The sequence below is a fragment of the Macaca thibetana genome, chromosome 7 (genome assembly GCF_024542745.1).
Source record: "Macaca thibetana thibetana isolate TM-01 chromosome 7, ASM2454274v1, whole genome shotgun sequence".
NCBI lineage: Eukaryota > Metazoa > Chordata > Mammalia > Primates > Cercopithecidae > Macaca > Macaca thibetana.
This window is the reverse complement of record NC_065584.1, coordinates 16,203,257-16,216,081: the sequence shown is the minus strand read 5'-3', so window position 1 is coordinate 16,216,081 and position 12,825 is coordinate 16,203,257. Positions and strand designations below refer to the sequence as shown.

The window sequence follows — 12,825 nt, the reverse complement described above, 5'->3', positions numbered from 1 at the left end:
AGGCCCACCCACGCAGCACCCCAGAGTAAACAACGACGTTTGTCCCACTTAATTCCAAGCCCTCAGGACCTTCGGGGTTACTTTCCCAAGAAGAGACCAGGCGGCAGCTGTTACGTTCTGGAACACCCCTTGACTATAATAACCGGTTATGTTTGCGCCATAATGTTAGGTGGAAGGGAAAAAAGGCAGGATACGCAATTGTATATATGGCCACAACCACAATGGCATAAAACAAAAACCATTCACTCAAGAACTGGAAGGAAATACGACAAACGTTAACAGCGATTGTCACTGGGTGCTGCGCTAACGGGTGCGTCTTTTCTTGTGCTCCTTGTCTGTTTTCCAAGCTGTTTACAAAGAGCACGTACAGTACGACCTATATGACAAGAACTTTATTTTGTCATAAATTGGAAGGAAAAAAAAATACACAGCAGAACACTGTCCACACGGAATGTGCCAGCCCTGAACACAAGCATCTTGTCAGCTTCCTTCAAGCGGGCAGGACTGAGAGGCGGTGACCAACCCTGGTCAGCAGCAAGTGCTGTCAGCACACACTGATTGACTGACCATTTGCTCTGAGCTGGGCCAGACTGCCGGCGCACACCAGCCGGTCCTCCAAGAGCTCCCAGCACAAAAGGACGGGGAGCTGGGATGCAGGGTCCTCTTTCCACCTGGAAGTCCTTCTGGACCCTGAGGGTGGGCTGGCCATCTTTTACCTTGTGTGGCCACCTCCCACCTTCTGGAACTCTGCACAGTACCCCAAGAACAGCAAACTGCTTCTCAAACCCACGCAGTCTCAAGCGAGGGTCAAGTCCATTTTGCCCGGCCCAGAGTTGGACCCTCAGAGTGGCTGGTCACCAACAGCAGAAGTCCTCCTGGGCTGGCAGGGCCAGAGGATGGCATCTCTATGGCCAAACAGCTTGCAGCAAGAGCCTGCCCCGTGCTACTCATGAAGACCTCCATTTGAGACCTTCACCACATCCAAGCTCATCCAGGAGCTCACAGTGCAGGAGGAGGGAGGACAGGGATGCAGACACCTGCCCGGTGCCGTACCGCTGGCTCTGGCCAGCCCTGCCCATTCCCTCCCATGACCCTCCAAACTAGAAACTCAGTTGCCCACTGAAACTCCACTCAGGTATCACCTGCTCCAAGAAGCTTCCCCACCTGCCCGCGTGCAGGCTGGCTTAGGGGGTCTTGCCTCTTGAACTTGCAGCACTATGTGCTTCCCCCCGCACTTAGCACACAGCACTGAAAGCACCTGCCTGGCACGAATGGCACCTGCAGACAGGGTCCATGCCCTGCGCACCTGCTGAGCAGCCAGCACAGCCACCAGGCCCTCATCACAGACGCCCAGGTCACTGACAGCACCATTGCCTTTGCCCCACTGCCTCTGTGCACAGCTGTCGAGAGGGAGACACCAGCAGAAATGCCCCTGCCTATAGCATACACCATGCTGAGTGTGGCTCCCCTTCCACTCCCCAGAGCCAACTGTCACAGGCTCCCACACCGGTCCTCCAGGCCTCCAGGCCTCTCCCTGACCCTCGGCCCCCTCCTCAGACATCTGGAACTAAAGGGATGCGGCTGGTTCTAAACTTCCCAGACGCAATGTCCAGAGACCCCATGGTGCCCCTCTCCCAGTGGTCTCTGGAGTGAGCACGGATGGCTCACTGGACTGGCCCACACAGGCAAACCACGCCAGCACCCCCACCCAACGGGAGAGGGATGGAAACAATCCCAGAAAACCCAGGCCATTGTCCATTCCCTCCCTCTCACGTTGAGTTTCAAATTCACGTTGAAACAGAAGCAAGGGCTCCTGCAGCAACCACAGCCCTCGACAGGAACTGGGCCCAGCACGAAGCCCGATGCCACAGTACACATTCCGCCTGACATCCCACCCAGCAGTCCCTCAGCGGACCCCAGAACCAGCAACTACTGCACAAGGGCAGAAGGGGAGTCACAGCTGGCCAGAGGGCTTCCTCACATCAACAGAGGCCTCACAACATCCAAACATACTCCCCAATCCCAGAACAAGACTAAGGTACAGCCCAGGAAGCCAAGTGCGAGGAACAGGTGTCAGGTGGAGTCTAGTCACATGTATAGTGAAACGCTGGCCTGAATCTGGGAGGCAGTTGTTCTTGAGCAGTTCTCAATCTGTGTCCCCTGGGGTCCCGGGAACCCAGACAGATGCCCTGGAGGCCGAGGAGACAGCTGAGCACAGTGCACTGGGCTTCACCTGGGGTCTCAAGAAAAATCATACAGGGGGAAAGTTTCACTGCTAAGAAAAGGTTTGAAAACCAGGGCTCCCAGCCAGGCACGGTGGCTCACACCTGTAATCCCAGCTCTTTGGGAGGCCAAGGCAGGCAGATCACGAGGTCAGGAGATGAAGACCATCCTGGCTAACACGGTGAAACCCCGTCTCTACTAAAAACACAAAATAATTAGCCGGGCGTGGTGGTGGGCGACTGTAGTCCCAGCTACTCGGGAGGCTGAGGCGGAAGAATGGTGTGAACCTGGGAGGCGGAGTTTGCAGTGAGCCGAGATGGAGCCACTGCACTCCAGCTTGGGCGACAGAGTGAGACTCCGTCTCAAAAAAACACAAAAACAAAAACAAAAAAAGCAAGCCAGGGCTCCAAGATACACAGTTTCAGTCCATTTCCATCCGTGTTGGCCAGAGATCACTAACACCATCAAAGACTCTCAACTGGCCTTCCCAAGGCTGGGATGGGTTTGGGGTTTTGTTTGTTTGTTTTTGAGATGGAGTCTTGCTCTGTCACCAGGCTGGAGTACAGTGGCACGACCTTGGCTCACTGCAACTTCCACCTCCCAGGTTCAAGCGATTCTCCTGCCTCAGCCTCCTGAGGTCTTCATAGCCCTCCTGTGGTTCCTCCTCTCCCTCAACCCTTGAATGGTTCCTGTATAAAGAATCACTGAGCCAGGGGCTGGGGACAACAACCACATCAGGGTCATTCCAGCCCGTTCCAGCCAGTCCCCACTCAACTGCAATCCTGGGGCAGAGGCTGCAAACCGAGGCTCCTCTCTGGGGCCTTCCAGCTCAAAGAACATTCACCGAACAAGGGAAAGCAACACACCATCTCCTCCTCACACACGCCCCAACGAAGGGTTCACATGAACGCGACCAACTTCAACAAGAAGAGGCCTAAACGTAAGCACCGTTTCCTCCCGGCCTCCTGTGGGAAAACCGTGACAGTGACGATACTGATGGACACACATCAGAATTCCTGACAGCAGAACTGCCCTTACCTGATAGTAGGTCTTAATGTTTCTCACCAAGATGGTCAAATTCTGAATGCGAAGGTTCACATCATTGTTGACGTGCTTATTGATGCGTTGATTTGTGGGCCTGGGATCTCTAGGGGAAGAAACACGAGAATGGAAATTGCATCTCCCAGCAGCTGCCACACTTCCTCTCCCAGCCACGACCCAGCATCTTGTCCTCCAGTCCCTAGGTGACCATGAGGCCGTGCTGTGGCAGTTGTGGTTCAAGTCAAATCTTAATCCTGCCACTGCTAAGCCAGGACCTCAGGTGGGCCACACATCGCCTTTCTGCTCCCTGACCCGAGCACCTGGCCCACCACAGGCCCTTAATCAATGCTGTTTCCATTCTCACCGTTCCTAGCACCCAAAAAGAACAATCACATATTAGTGCAGACCCCAAATGTTATATTGTATAAAACCAACCCAGCCAAATATATTTCAAGATTAGAAGAATTAAAAGCTGAACAAAGAAAAATATGTGAAACATCAAGACAGACAGACGAAGAAAAACGGTAGTTTTGTTTTGTTTTGTTTTTTAAATAGAGACAGGGTCTCACTCTGTCACCCAGTCTGGCGTGCAGTGGCACCATCACAGGTCACTATAGCCTCAAACTCCTGAGCTCAAGGGATCTTCCTGTCTCAGCCTCCCAGGCAGCTAGGACTACAGGCCCAGCTACATTTTTGTTATTTTTTATAGAGACAGGGGCTCACTATGTTGTCCAGGCTGGTCTTGAACTCTTCAAGCCATCCTCCTGCCTCAGACTCCCAAAGCACTGGGATGACAGGCGTGAGCCACTGTGCCCAGCCTAAAATGGTTTGTTTATTTATTGATTTATTTATTTTTTTTTGAGACGGAGTCTTGCTCTTTCACCCAGACTGTAGCGCAGTGGCGCAATCTCAGCTTAGTGCACCTTCGCCTCCCGGGTTCAAGCGATTCTCCCACCTCAGCCTCCCAAGTAGCTGGGATTATAGGTGCGTGCCACCATGCCCAGCTAATTTTTGTATTTTTAGTAAAGACAGGGTTTCACCATGTGGGCCAGGCTGGTCTCAATCTCTTGACCTCAGGTAATCCACCCACCTTGGCCTCCCAAAGTGCTGAGATTACAGGCGTCAGCCACCGTGCCAGGCCAAAATGGTACCTTTTCTGACTTAAAACACCAATAAAATCATAATGTTCCACTAAACACAGGTCTCCCTCTGTCATGTGAATTGGTCTTGGGCTGGTCCTCCCTATGATTTACAAATTCCAGGGACAAAAATCCTATTTGAGAAACTGGCATAATCAATCTACGACACTTCTATGGTGTACAAGGCACCCTGTAAGAAATGCTAAGAGGCTGGGCGCAGTGGCTCAAGCCTGTAATCCCAGCACTTTGGGAGGCCGAGACGGGCGGATCACGAGGTCAGGAGATCGAGACCATCCTGGCTAACACGGTGAAACCCCATCTCTACTAAAAGATACAAAAAACTAGCCGGGCGTGGTGGTGGGTGCCTGTAGTCCCAGCTACTCGGGCGGCTGAGGCAGGAGAATGGCGTGAATCCGGGAGGCAGAGCTTGCAGTGAGCTGAGATCTGGCCACTGCACACCAGCCTGGGTGACGTAGCGAGACTCCGTCTCAAAAAAAAAAAAAAAAAAAAAAAAAAAAAAAGAAATGCTAAGAGACACAATTAATTCATGTGGGAAATCTCCAAAGTGTCATTTATTTTCCAACCTCAGGCAAAAGTCGGGTCTGGTTGTGATGAAACTAGAAATCTACATCAAGTGATGTATTATGTCCCTTCCTCATCTATATACAGGACATTTCTCAAAACGCTCAGTGTCAGAAGACGCTTTCCATTAGACGACAGCACTCAGCATTACTGAGTTAGTTTCCACCCTTCCACAGACTGCGTGCTGCTTTTCATAACAAAGGCCTCCCTTCCATCTGACGGTCCCAAGACACCGCGAAGGATGGCTAATTCAAAGGAGGGCCTGTCTTCACAGTTTCTTCTGTCATCCAGGCCCCGTGATGAAGGTGCTGAGCCTCTTGGGGGTTGGTGTGGGGAGTTAAGGAAATCAATCTCAATGCCATCTGGTTCATTCAAAGCCAATAATTAGTAGAAAATTGACAAAGAAAAAAAAACCCTACAGATCGAAATCGTTTCAAATGTTTCTGGAAGTACAGTGATGGAGTGTGGCCAAATCACTTACGTGTTACGTGTTTCTCTTGGAGTCATGCATAACTGAGAAAATAAAGGTTAAGAGTTCTGTGAAAATTAATTCAGGAAAAGAAGAGGCATTCAGAATTTAAACTGCAAAGGCATTCTTAGCTACAGAAGTGTTCCTGGCATTATAAAGTAATTTATCTTAAAGGTACAATTCTCCTCCCTTTACTGTAGATACCTTAAAAGACGAAAATCAATTTCAGTGACGAATGCGCTTCTCAAAATAGCAGAACTCAGAGAACATGAAGCACTTTTTCTGTTTTGTTTTTGTTTCTTCTTTTTTTCGCCTTTGTCATTGTAGTCCCACCTTTCACTGAAGTCAGATGGGACCACCCTAGGAGTGCCAGGAGCCAAAAACCTCAGTATGCGTCGCAGACATCTCCAGCACGTGCAAAGGCACAGCATACACTCAGGGTCGGGAACCTGGGAGTCCCCTCACATCACAGCATAGAAGCCTCTGACCATCCCTGCTTTTGTTCTCCCCAGTTCTTGGAAGAAACAGCTCACTGAAACAACACTAAAAACCCTGACATTTACTGTATGAGTAATTAAGCTACTTATCGTGATTATTAGTACGCCCTCCTTTAACTAAGCCTTTCTGGGTAAAGAGAGGCTATCAAGACACTAATCAAAACAAAAGCCTCAACTACAGTTAAGGCAGGCACATCTCAATCTCCACTCTGCCCAGCACTCCCGTAACCCTCACCTTTCCATGCTGTAGGAAATGGGAGTCAGGAGACACGGGTTCTAGTCCAGGTCCCAAGCCTAGCCAAAGTTCCCTGGGCTTCAGTGTGCTCAGCTGCAAAATGGCTACAGAATCCTTCCGGCCCTCAAAGGCTATACGGTTCCATGAAGCCCACGTCTGCATTAGCAAACTTGGACTGCACTTGCTTCTGTACCACAGGAAGATGTTATTATAACCGTTACACAACTGCACTTCCCCAAAAGTTGTCATCCAGAACAATCATCTTTACATGATAGTCCTAAAACATAAAAGGCCAGCACTCTAGTATCAGGATGACAGGACAGGACACAGACATGATAGCTGGTCGGAACTTGAAGAGTTTCAAGAATTCCAAGTCTAAAGTGTGGGCCCCCAGGGATTCCTTTTCATAAAAATTTCCCACTAGAAAAAAAGAAGCTGGCCGGGCACGATGGCTCATGCCTGTAATCCCAGCACTGTGGGAGGCCGAGGTGGGACGATCACTTGAGGTCAGGAGTTCGAGGCCAGCCTGGCCAACATGGTGAAATCTGACTCTACTACTGAAAATACAAAAATTAGCCAGACATAGTAGCATGCGCCTGTAATCCCAGCTAATCAGGAGGCTGAGGCAGGAGAATCACCCGAACCTGGGAGGCAGAGGTTGCAGTGAGCTGAGATCAAGCCACTACATTCAAGCCTGTGCAACAGAGTGAGACTCCATCTCAAAAAAAAAAAAAAAAAAAAGGAAACCAACTCTTGCTAGAATTTTAAAGAGAGTTATAATTCAGGCTTACAATAACCTTGCCCCCTCCTTTGGGAAAGCCAGCCCCCAACTTTTGGTCATATTCCAAAAACTTCATAAATTTAAAGCTAAATCAAGAAACTGTGTATTGACACAGAGAGATGTCTGTAATTTATCACAGGTTAAAAAACATGCTAAATATTTTTATCCATGTTTAATGTATTTTTATACAAATATGGACCCATGCTAAAAAATAATAGCATGAGTCCATATTTGTATAAAAATATTAATACATTAAGGACACGTATTAATATATATCACAGATAACATTTGGAAGGCACTAGAATATTGACATCGCTACATCCACATGGTAAAATCAGGTCAACTTTTATTTTGCTCATCTGTATATGTTCCTATTCTAGGATGAACATAAATTGTTTGTGTATTTTTTTTTTTGAGACGGAGTCTCGCTTTGTTGCCCAGGCTGGAGTGCAGTGGCAGGATCTCGGCTCACTGCAACCTCCCAATCCCAGGTTCATGCCATTCTCCTGCCTCAGCCTCCCGAGTAGCTGGCACTACAGGCACTCGCCACCACGCCCAGCTAATTATTTTTGTATTTTTAATAGAGACGGGTTTCACCGTATTAGCCAGGATGGTCTCCATCTCCTGACCTCATGATCCGCCCACCTTGGGCTCCCAAAGTGCTGGGATTACAGGCGTGAGCCACCGCACCCAGCCTGTTTGTGTAATTTTTAAGGACTCAAAGCCCCCATGTGTCATATACTGCAGCCAAAAGATGGAAATTACTGAAGTTCGTAAATAAAAATTGTTTTTTCCCAAGATTTTTGCGCCAATACAAATTCATTCAACCAAAAAGTAAAATTTGCCCTTTTCTCCTAAGCTTCTACATCTGCAAAAGAGGGACATAAACTGTCCTTCAAGTGCACTGGGGGAAAAGTTACCCTTCAAATGCTTTCTGGAAGGTAAAGAAACTCTTCCATTTCCCTGAGGATGTTTCTAACCTATGAATAATTAACACAGTATCCTGAATTTTGCAGCTAGCACCAGGGGTCACAAAGGAGCCTAAACAAATAGGGTTGAACTTAAAGGGCACAAGCTCTCAGCCCTAGTGCCACGTTCCAGGTTCAGCCACTGCATCAAACTGGATGGTTCACCCTCACAAGTACAGATGTACAGTGCTAAAGGCATGGGTACACGTACGTACGTCACACACACAGGCACACACACAAACTCAGATCTGGGCCTCATCTGCACAATGATAGACATATGTTAGGCTTTTTCTATACATACAGTTTTATTTAAACCTCCCTCAAATTGGTAAAACACCATCCCCTTATTACAGATCAGGAAATCAAGGCTTAGAGAGGTTCAGTCACTTGCCCAACATAATAACACTAGGAAGTGGCAGAGTGGGCATTTGAACTTGTCTGCCTGATGCTAGGGTTAAGGCTCTTAAATAATTTTCCTACAAGAGAATGAAAAAGGTGTCCAAAGTTAACCATAGCAAACTTTTTCTCTCGGGTGCTGGTAGGTACCAGACACCATGTTGACAGAGGAGCTATTGAGCAGGCATCCCCAGACCTCTCCCTCCAGGCCACTGAAAGCCTCACTTTCATTCATGAATTCTCCTAGCCCCGGGCCTCCCCAGAAAACTGAACCTATGGGGCTTCCCTGCTTCCAGGTGCTGGTGTCACCAGGAGACCAGGGCCAAGAGACTACTAACAGCCTTCTCGGGTTGCTGGAGACAATGGCCAGGTGCAGTCACGTGACCCCCAGCCAACCTCCACAAGGCTCCGAGGTGTTAGGTAACAGCCTCTTATCTGAGCTCTGTTAGCAGTGCTGCTCAATGCGATTTCCTCAGGTCCTATGAACTTGGGGCAAAGGAATCAAAACAGGCAAACAGCACAGTCTAGTAGCTACTGGCATGGAAGATGAGGCAGAACAGCCTTACCCCTTAGCTGCTGGCTAGTGGCATGCTGCCATTTGGCAGAAGTGAAAACAGAGGCTCAAGTGCAGTACAGTCTAAACGCGGGGCTAGGACTTGGGTCACAGGGTCCAATGTTGCCCTAGACATCACTGGTAGAGGGCTAAGGGCTGAGAGCTGTGGGGTAATCCAAGGATCTAAGAATGTAGGGGAAAAGGTAGGCCGGAAAAACATTTTAAAAAAACTTTTACTTGGGGCCTCAAATCCTTTCTGGATTAAGATGGCACCTACATAGGCAAATAGCTAAATGTTAACACACGGTTTCATTCTGTCCTCACAACCATCTCTTAAGGAAGGTACTTTACATCCCATTTTACAGATGAGGAAACTGAGGCACTGAGCAACGCACCCAGTGTCACACTGCTGGTAAGAGGGAGGCCAAGGCTTTGAACCCCAGCTGACTATGTAGGCTGACTGATGCGGGCCAGGGTTCATTTTTTAGTTGAGGTAATTTTACATAGCATGAAATGCATACAGTTATCATTTGAGGAGTTTTGGAAAATGAAACATATTCCAGCCACTCTAAAGGACATTTCAACTGCCCCGAAAAGGACCCCCGGGTCCCTTCCAGTCAATCCTCACCACTTCCAGATGCAAAAACACTATTCCGACTTCTATCACCTGGAACTGGGTGATTCTGATCACCCATGCAGGAAACCATGCCCACCCACTCTCTTCTCTTTCCTCATTCTTTTCTGGAAAGCCAGCCATTCGGCCTCCCCATGCGCCCTTCCTCTGTGCCCAAGCCATCCAGAGGGACCCAGAAGCACTTCTTGAAGTCTTAAGAGCTACAATTTACCAGTTCCCACTTCTGGAATGATTACCTTGGCGTATCACAGAGAGAACATCTAAAATTGCCAGGGAAGGGGAGAAGCCCCTCCCCTGAATTTAGCCACAGGCCAAATGCGAACAAGTGATGAGCTGGCATTTCTCAAAGGAATGGTCCAACAGGCTTTCCTGATTTACAAGCAAGTGGGAAACGCTTCAGGAATTCCAAAGGTCAGGGAAGAAAGAGAAACAGTTCCAGTGCTTTTGTTCCCCCCTCTGCCTGGGTGTAGGAGCTGAATGAAAAGGCTGGGGATACTGCTGGTTTTTTTAATTAAACAGTCTTGGGCTTGGGTAAGGACAGGTTGAAGTTTCACCAGTCATTGCGCCAATGGAATCCAGTAATTTTCAGGGTCTCACAGAATGAGGGGAGAGTGGCCAGAACTCGAATATGTCACGAGACAGCTTCCGGAGAATTCAGTTTCAACAAAGTTATATAAGAAGTGCTGCCAAAGCTGGCAACAGATTTATGTTTTTGAATCTAATTAAACTCTGAAGATTGGTAAGATTGGTAGTGACTTTTTTTCCTACACCCACAGCTGTGAACCTTAAAAAAAACAAAACACAACAAAACCATTAAACAGGGTGACATCAAATGACTTATTAAAACAAAAGGAGGCCGGGCACCACAGTGGCTCATGCCTGTAATTCCAGCACTTTGGGAGGCCAAGGTGGGCGGATCACCTGAGGTTGGGAGTTTGAGACCAGCCTAACATGAAGAAACCCCGTCTCCACTAAAAATACAAAATTAGCTGGGCGTGGTGGCGCATGCCTGTAATCCCAGTTACAAGGGAGGCTGAGGTAGGAGAATTGCTTGAACCCGGGAGGCAGAGGTTGTGGTGAGCTGAGATCGCGCCATTGAACTCCAGCCTGGGCAACAAGAGCGAAACTCCGCCTCCAAAAAAAAAAAAAAAAAAAGAGCAAGGTTCTTCAATTATTTTTTTCTAAACAGGCCATTTAAGGCAATTTATTTAAGCCACTTTCTGGATATGCCAATGCAAACTGCTCCTCTGCCTTTGTGAGCCACGAATGAAGCTGATCTCTCATTAGCTAATAGATTTATGCTCCAGTATGACAAGCTGCTCAGTCGTAGGTGAACAGGTGAGCACACAAGGCTGATCCACAGAGAACATCAGGATGTTTTATTTTGCTTCAAGTGCCTGTGAATCATCCCGACACACAGTTCCGATGTTCCCTGCAGTTTCTGAGTTAAAAACAGAATGCAAAGGTAGGAGCCAACACCTACACTGTGGCAAGCTGTCAATCAGACAGGCCATGCACAACTCAGCAACAGGAAAGGATGTGGTCAGATGTACTCGCTGGCAAGAGTAACTTCTACCAAGACCCTGTTTAGGCTGCATGCTTCCAAACAAACAGCACCAAGGCCTCTGACTCCCTGGGCCCCTCCTAACACTGTGACTTTAAACTCAGTCCATAGAGTGGGACTTAATCGATTGCACTTGCTCTGGGGCAACTGAAAAAGGAAGATGAAATGTAAAGGAGGTCAGAAACACAGGCGACCTCATCTAAAATGAAACTTTATAGTAACCCTCGGATGCCTGGGCCCACCCCGACACTTCCTGTAACCAGACACTCTCCGTTACAGTTCCCTGCCCTTCAAAAGGGGACTTTTTCATTTCATTGCTCAAACCACAATTAAGTCCTTGAGTTTGAAGTCAATTGCACTATCTCCACCAGGTAAACGGCAGTCACTCAATTCCAAATCTCCTTCATCAAACGAACTGCCCGACCCACTGTCCTGGAGTTCTTCAAACACCTATTAGTATTAGTTAATACTCAGTATTAACGCCACTAGGCACGTTAATACTGAGATACCAGCGTCTCTATCTTCAGAGAACCACCCGCCACCCCACACACACTCGGCCATGCAACCTTCCACTCCTTTTCTACTCTGAAACTTTCTAACGCACCATTCTTTCCTTTCTCCGAGAAGAAGGTAACTTACATTTGCAGCATGATTTGGTTCAAAAAGATGCCGTCCACTAAATCCATGTACATAGTCAGGTTGTCCTGGTTGCCGCTTCCAAACAGGCCAAAAGTTTTCACCTGCCGGGAGGGGGACGAGGAGAGAAAGACAGGAAGTCACCCCAAGCGCACAAACGGTCCAAAGCTCTCCCAGGCAGAGACGGGCCGGGTCAGTGTGAGCAGAAAAGGGTCCCCCACGCCCACCCCACCCTTCAGCAGGGACCGAGCCCGGCCTTCTCCCAGGGCCTCTCTCCCCTCCCCGCGCCGGGCAACAGACACGGGACAGAAGGAGGAAAACTTCCTCGCCACTTTTCTCCTGCGTTCCAGGGCAGAAAAAAAAAAAAAAAGACAGGACTTTTCAATAAATGCCTCACGTCTCAAATCCATTGTAAATCAGTGCGCCCACCCCAGTCTGTTCACGTTCCCACTCGGCGCCCCCATTCCCCACCCGTCACCGCCATCCACCGGCTGGTCTGAGGGATTCAGAAAAACTACACGAGATATTTGGTTGCGAAGAATGGGGTCCTCTTCGGGAGTGGCTCAACCCCGGGGACAGGAGTGACCACTGGGACCCGGTCCGCCCCGAGGCCGCCAGCCTAGCGCCCCGGCGGGAACAGGTGTACCCGCCCGGCTCCCGGCCCGGCCGAAAGCGCGGCGGGGTGCCGCGCTGGACGCAGAACAGGGGCGCCGGCTCCAGAGTTTAAAAGCTCCGGACTCCAGGACGCGGCCCCAACCCCGGCCGGGAGCCACTTGCTGCGTCCCTAGCGGCCCGGGGCCACCCGGGGCCCCGGCCGAGTCAGGTCTGCGACGTCCCCCTGCCGGGCTAGAGAGGAGCCGGTGCACCAACAAAGGGGCGGGGAGCCAGGCACACTCACCCATGTCACCAGCGGGCTCTGCAGGAAGAGCTCCAGGAGCTCCGAGACGGTCACGTCCATGCTGAGGCTGCGCCCGCCGGCTCCGCACCTCCCGCCCCGAGTCCCCGTTCCCCCGCGCCGCGGCGCAAAAGGGCTCCGCAGCGAGCACCGGGCGCGGAGCTGCGGCGGCTCGCGCCCGGGAGACAAAGGCGGGGCGCGCGAGCCCACGT

General features: G+C 49.7%; 1 protein-coding gene across 5 annotated transcripts in view; it reads right to left on the bottom strand.

Annotated features, from left to right (window-relative positions):
- The window catches only part of CCDC88C (coiled-coil domain containing 88C), a 148,444-nt gene extending 135,619 nt beyond the window's left edge, over positions 1 to 12,825 (bottom strand). The window contains exons 1-4 of one of the 5 annotated variants that reach the window (XM_050799002.1): positions 12,617 to 12,787; positions 11,722 to 11,822; positions 5,467 to 5,498; positions 3,262 to 3,370 (exon numbers count right to left, since the gene is read on the bottom strand). In XM_050799002.1, coding sequence (XP_050654959.1) covers positions 3,262 to 3,370; positions 5,467 to 5,498; positions 11,722 to 11,822; positions 12,617 to 12,620 — 246 coding nt within the window. In that variant the 5' untranslated portion in view covers positions 12,621 to 12,787. Of the gene's footprint in view, positions 1 to 3,261; positions 3,371 to 5,466; positions 5,499 to 11,721; positions 11,823 to 12,147; positions 12,391 to 12,616 lie in introns of those variants that run through there. The other 4 variants (XM_050799001.1, XM_050799000.1, XM_050799003.1 and 1 more) reach the window with 4 other exon arrangements.